The sequence below is a fragment of the Loa loa genome (genome assembly GCF_000183805.2).
Source record: "Loa loa unplaced genomic scaffold supercont3.37, whole genome shotgun sequence".
In the NCBI taxonomy this organism is placed as follows: Eukaryota; Metazoa; Nematoda; class Chromadorea; order Rhabditida; family Onchocercidae; genus Loa; species Loa loa.
The window spans coordinates 348,457-355,199 of NW_018108217.1; the positions used below are offsets into that span (position 1 = coordinate 348,457).

General features: G+C 34.7%; 1 protein-coding gene across 1 annotated transcript in view; it reads left to right on the top strand.

Annotated features, from left to right (window-relative positions):
- Nucleotides 1-639: 639 nt before the first annotated feature.
- The window catches only part of LOAG_17063 (immunoglobulin I-set domain-containing protein), a gene marked incomplete at its 5' end in the record, with an annotated part of 12,613 nt that continues 6,509 nt past the window's right edge, over nt 640-6,743 (top strand). Inside the window, 11 exons of the mRNA XM_020449724.1 lie at nt 640-801; nt 982-1,099; nt 1,657-1,848; nt 2,136-2,274; nt 2,517-2,719; nt 2,803-2,974; nt 3,357-3,546; nt 3,726-3,897; nt 5,177-5,298; nt 5,703-5,877; nt 6,077-6,231. Of these exons, the coding sequence (XP_020306718.1) occupies nt 640-801; nt 982-1,099; nt 1,657-1,848; nt 2,136-2,274; nt 2,517-2,719; nt 2,803-2,974; nt 3,357-3,546; nt 3,726-3,897; nt 5,177-5,298; nt 5,703-5,877; nt 6,077-6,231 (1,800 nt within the window). The remainder of the gene's footprint in view (nt 802-981; nt 1,100-1,656; nt 1,849-2,135; nt 2,275-2,516; nt 2,720-2,802; nt 2,975-3,356; nt 3,547-3,725; nt 3,898-5,176; nt 5,299-5,702; nt 5,878-6,076; nt 6,232-6,743) is intronic.

The following is a 6,743-nucleotide window of genomic DNA, read 5'->3' on the forward strand; positions in this document are numbered from 1 at the left end:
GTTTCTTGCTTATGAATTATGGATAAGTGCCGAAAAAAAGTTGTTGTTGTTTGTTTATTTTTTTTTCTGGATTAAGTTAAAACTTAATTAATTGCTTTTCACTTTCAAATTTAATTTTCACCTACAGTTATTGTTATTCGAAAACAAAAATTTTCAATCCTATCAATTTAAAATATTTCAAGTTTCAGTTAGTTTACCTGTATATAATGATCAAGAGTTGTCACATCAAGTTGTGAAAAATAAGATGTTTGAAAAATAAGATGTTTGTGTGACTTTTGGTTTGATGATTGATCAATGATTGAGAAGAAAAGCATCATGTGATTTCTGAATGTTGTGTACCGAATGTTATATGAGTGACCTAACTTTTCAGGTTCTGAAATCCTGTCACAGTCGATCATTACCGTATTTTCCGAGTTCTGTTCGTTAAATCCAAAATTTTTTGGAATCATTTTTAGAATATTTGGGTAAAGAAGAAATTGCCAACAATCCAGACCTACTAAAGATTGTTGCATATAGATTTGCTGGAATAGATCCGGATTCATCTAGCAAAGCAACGGTTACCGGAAAAGACGCTGCCATTTACAATTTCGGTTCATGCATTTTTAATATTGATTGTGGAAGTGATGTAATTATTTTCAGATGGTACAGTTATTACTAGTTCTGCTATATTGCATAGTGCTGAGATGCGAAACGAAGGAGTTGCATCTAACGACCTCCGATGAGGGATATATGACTGTCATACAAGGGTTTGCTGCACGTCTTGAATGCATGCTTAATACTTGCGTACGGCATGCTTCCACTGTAGGTTTCACGCTTTTCAAGGAAATTTGTTGACAAATATCTTTGGAATTTTCCTGACATTTTTTTTTTTTTTGGAAAAAAATTACTGATTGAGGAAATGATATTTTCCGGGAAGAGAAAATTCACGCACTACAAATGCTTTAAACATTCGAGAAGATAGCAGATGTTTCATTATTGCAGGTAATCTGGTTAAAAGATGATGTGCCAATATTTAATTCAACGAAATTTTTGGATAGTTCCGGTGTGGATGCCAATTCTGTTTTGCTACAACATAATATTGAAACAGATAAGGATAAAGGTAGGTATCTAAGAAACTGAATTAATCTGGCAATTTTAGAAACTGAATAAAAAAATTTTTGTTCAAAGGACCTGATAAATGTAATTCCAATTTGTTCAGCCTGTGCACCGAACCGTAGCGGGATGTATCTTAATAGTACATACTCGGATGATAGATCTCAACTAATGGTACATGGCACAATGAGATCTGAAATCAGGATTTAAAATAGTGATATAGTCTATAAGTGTAAGGATCAAGAAAGGGGATTAAGTACAAAAACACAGAGGTGGTTCAGGATATAATTCAGAACATAGAAATCGGGGAAGCTGTAGACTAAATTAAAAACTAAAATTAAAAATATGAAGAGTAATTCCCCTGTATTATAAAAATTGTAGTTAGTTCGGAAAGCAATCGGATGCAGCAGTTCGGAAGTCAGCAAACATTAATTAATTGCTTGAGAGATATTAATGACGCACTCCACTATTTTTGAAATTTACAAAAATAAACTGGATAAAGTAAAGATTTTAAGATATGCTATAAAGCGAAGTTTTTAACCGAAATAATAGCACAATTTTCAGAATGTACGGGTAGTTGTTCGGATTCTGCCATCTGCGCTGATGGATCACATTGTGTGGACAATAAATGCTGTCAATGTGCATCGGAAGACTTCACACTTGTTTTGAAAAACCTTACTTTCGAAGATGCAGGTCGTTATCGATGTCAAATATCGAATCAACCTCAACAACTAGAATTTCAGCTGGAGGTCCTCGGTAGGTTCTAATACGATAGCATTAGATAGTAAAAGAGGTCTTCTAGAAGGTTTAGCAAGTTTTGATAACGAGGATCACGACAAAGAAATCTCTTTCGAGTTGCATGAAAAATCAGTAGTAGGTATTACTGGCTTCTCAAAGTTATGTATTTAACCAAAGTGAGGCTTATAATCGTCACCCTTTCACTAACATTTTTTTCTACAGTTATGATTTGCTCGCTTTTGTTTTCTGAAAATTTAACTCTTCTATAATGGTAAATTATTTGCTGAAAAGGCCAAAAATTTCAGAGAGTGGATTAAAAGGCGGGTTTCATGAAAATATTAGTTACGATTACAGTAAATGTTGTGCGAGAAAAGGAATTTCACCGTTGTGTCAGGCAATGTGTAAGCCGAGAGACATGCATATCCATCATTTCGACCCAACAAGGTAGGCAACCAGAAATGATGTCTCCGTGGTATTTTGAACTTTATTTTTTTGAGAAAAAAAGTCCTTTTCTTTCTTACATAATTTTTTCGAGAATAGTGTGACACGCGATGAGGTCGCCACAAGGTCTGATATAGAGGATAATTCCATTGTTTTTAACGAGGCTATCCTAGTAATGTAACGTATTGTCTTATATTTCCCTGCGTTTCAGATGTATACGTACGAGAAAAAAGTCTATATTTTAGTTGCAAAACGGACGATTACAAAAATTTCTTGTCATGTGCTACAGAAGGTGGCAACAGAAGCCACGTACAGTGCTGTAAAACGCAGCTAGTGCCTTCATTTTGCTACGATTTCTGTTCCGGAAATTTTCAAATGTTACGCAAATCTCATCGATTATGCTTATATTATCTCCCGGAAATATTTGAGTGCTATAATCGCGCATATTGTGAGTTTCCCTGAGAATGTGACCTAATTTTTAGATTCGTTTTTTATTTTAAAACTTCATTCTACAAATTCTATATTTTACAGTGCCGTTTCCTGAGCATCCACAGGATTTGACCGTTAATGCGATTGGATCAGACGAGCTGCGAGTGTGCTGGCGTCCACCGCAACCTCAGACATCGAACAAACATCTCGAAATTGATCATTATACTGTATATTATAAACAAATACCATCATTTCCATTCTTGGGAGGAGATGAGTAAGTTTTTTACATTAGGTTCATCATTGTACTTGAGTTTACCGTATTCATTTCGTTACATTGTTTAAATCGTCCCTTAGCTTTTTTCTTTAGAAATGTAGCCCTTGACACCTGTAAGTTTTCCTCTGTCACCCTTTCCATCATTCAATATTCCTTTCATTTTTTCGGCATTTGACCAACTTAGGATGAATGGTTACTTGAAAACTTTCAATATGTTGGGAATCAAGCATATTTCCATATCGTCAATTTTTGTTAAGATATTGTGCAGGAGCTTTACGTAATTACAATTATAATTATAATTTACGAAAAGAATTATAATTATAATTATTATTTACGTAGTTATTGCATTACATAGTAAATTATATTTTACAATTTTTTGCAGTGGAATACCTCTGTTATCGGGTGATTACGAGGAAAGCATCCCAGGCGGAGTGGCTGAAGATGATGTCGCTAGTGATATTACACCATCTGAAGTTGGATCCTTAAAACGTGGAAAGCGACAGACATGGCTTTTTGTAACACATGATTCATCCACAAACGATTCAACCGTCCGCGAATTCAAGTTTGATGAAGTAATGACAGCATAGCTTAAATGCTAACTTTTTTAATAATGATTTCCTATACAAAAAAATTTTGTGATATCAGAGATGCCCATGCTTTTATTGAAAAACTTTCGAGTTTTGAAAGTTCGATAAAACGAAATATCCATAATAGCATAATATCTGACAGTGATGAAGGCCTAAGATTGCAGGTGAATACAACAGATACGTGTATCACATTAAAAGATTTACGCTCAGCAACACGTTACATTGTCTATGTAACTGCATCGAACGAATATGGCATGTCAGTACCATCATCGCGAGCATTGGCTGCAACAAATGCGATTGTCACACCAACCAATTCTACGCTACCACAGATCGAGCGTACTCCTTACTCGTTTGTTCAAAAATTTGACTACCACTGACTACATCATTTAGAAGCATTGCTGAAAGTCTAAAGAGAGTATCAAAAAAACTTATCCTTTTTATAAGGAATTCGGCATTGGGAGGAAATCAAAAGTCACTGTTCCGTGCCAGAACAATATTTCGTTTGTCACAACTACTGAATAACTCACGTTAGACCCTACTTTAATTTTTCCTGCCTTTTTCTGACTAAGCTATGAAATTTCATGTCATTGGAAGTTTAGTTGCACTTGAATAGAAACCAAATACCTTACTTTCAAGAAGATTCTTTTATTCTGCTCTTGCATGCTACGGATTTGCACAAACCTTTTGCTTTTCCTTGTTAAGGAAACTTTTGCGTTGACACTAACAGTAGGTTACTGCCGTCGACATTTTTTTACCTTTATACACAATGCTATATCACTGTAGAGTGTAAAATGCATGTAAGAAAGATCGTCATAAGCTAGTTTCGCAGGTATTTTCTAGCTTAGTTCAATTTTTTGAGCAACTGGAAATTTAAGGATTAATAAAGCCACCATTTTGATGAAAACGAGTGCTAGTCGTAACAATTCATGTTTATTAGCACTTTGTTTAAACAAAATATCGTACTCAGTAAGAATTGTTGCAAATGTAATGCGGTTGACACTTTTCAATATTTTAACATCACTTTTGCATGCTTTCATATTTTGCCATATATGTTCACAAAATAGAGGACAATTTTAATCGGCTTGTCTTGAAGTTGGTTTTTCCAGAAAGACAGCAATACCTTCTTCATTTTACATTTCTCATTTTCTCATTATGAAGGCATGCTTATAAAGTGGTTTATTTACGATAACAGTTAAGGATTGAAGTATAAGCACAAATGTTTGCTGTACTTATCGCACTTGAGGTTGTTGCTGTTCTGTTATTGTTAATAGCTTCTGTTTCAATCAAACTTTTTCCTTTCGCTAGTGTTCAACAGAATTGCATCTTCTCACATCATCACTTCTTAGTGTATCAAGTATCCTCGAATAGGATTCAGGCCACTTCTGAGATCCGTATCTTGAAATTGAACTTTTCTTTTATGATTGTTCAAGACAACCTCATTACTAAATGAACTCATGTAACTTCAACATCTTTTTTTTTGAAAACTTAAATCCACCAAGATCACGAATTTCTTCCATGATACTTGACAACAACTAAATTTAGATTATTGTAGTAGGTGGTACAAATGAGTTTTGGACGTCATCGTCCATCTTTTTTCCATCAAGCATCCTTCTAGAATGTTGCTCGTCGAACGGAGTATCACCATATTGCGCTTCAAAAATGTGCGATGTACGAACTATTCCAAATGCTCTTGAAACAATTGCCATATCGACATCTTGTCGAACTGAATGGTCCAAAGTTAGTCGTGGTTTTTCTTAAAAGATTTTTTTTGTAACTCACGTTAAAAGTTATTTTTGTATTATTAGTTACAATATATTTAGGAAAGTTCTTGGTAAAGTGTTATCTTGTTCCGGATATATATTTAATAGTTTTTCTAGGAAAAGCCCTATATGCGGCTTCATGTAGGGGATTAACTTAATCCGAATTGTTTTTTCGGGTTGATACCGATTCAGCGTACTCACTAAAAAGATCGAACAATTCTGGTGATACTGATAATAGGGTTAGGGGAAAATTTTACTTTCTAGTATTAAGGATCTTAGAGTTTTTTCTTTGTTACTGTAATAAAATCTGTACGTGACATGAATTAGAATAAACAAGTTTGCATTTTGAAATTATAATTCTTGTATAATTAATGGTTGAAGGTAAGTCCCTGTCTTGCCGATGGACGTAATCATACGGATTGCTGTATTAAGAAAGGTGTGCAGCATGACTGTTTAAAAATATGTGGTGGGATTGCTGAACCTCTGACAACGCATTCATTATTGTGTCTCAATTTGGATATCGCTGCAATCTATCAGTGTTTACGACAAGGCTACGGTATGCATTCTGGATATCGTCATAACATCATCTAATTTTAGTTTTGAAAATTCGCCTTATGAATTTTAGTTCAAACTTCAGCATTGTTTCAGCACTAATAAGGATTGAATTGCGACATGGGACTTTCGAAATTTGTTCATTTTTAATCTAATTTTCCAAGTATTCAGTCTTCAGATACACGACCGTATTCAGTTTTCAGATACACGACCTTCCCCACCGCGGAATGTAACTGTATCAGCTGTAACAGAAAGTTCTGTTGAAGTTGAATGGACTGAACCAGCAGTAAATGCACATCTTGTTGTTTCGTATTCGCTATTTGTGAGAAAGGATGGTCGCAGCTTAAATGTCATAGAGGTATACCGATTAAATTTTTTATTAAAATCGATAGGCTTAGTAGCAGGTGGATTGAAAATGATAACTTCTATCGTATGTCGGTATACGACTCTATACGTCATATAGTCCTACATTACTGGAACATGGGATAATGGGGATAATGGTAGTTCTGGAGATGGCTTCAGAGACCACTTTATTGATAAAAATAGTTTTGAAAGTTGATGTTGAATATTGCTTAAAGGCAGCAAGCTAGGTCGCATTAGCAAACCAAGATATGATATTGTTATTTTGTTACAGGTTCATAATGTAACTTCACCGCATACTGAATATGGCCTTTTACCAGACACTGAATACACAGTCTATTTACAAAGTCACGGAACTACTGGTGACAGTTTGATGTCGACTGCTCAGATTTTCTTCACACATCCTTTAGTATCATCATTTTGTCCACATGGAGAACCATTATATGATCCTAATGGACACAGGTATTTCTTGATTCCTGAATTGCTTGCTTTTCTAACTCTTGAAATGAA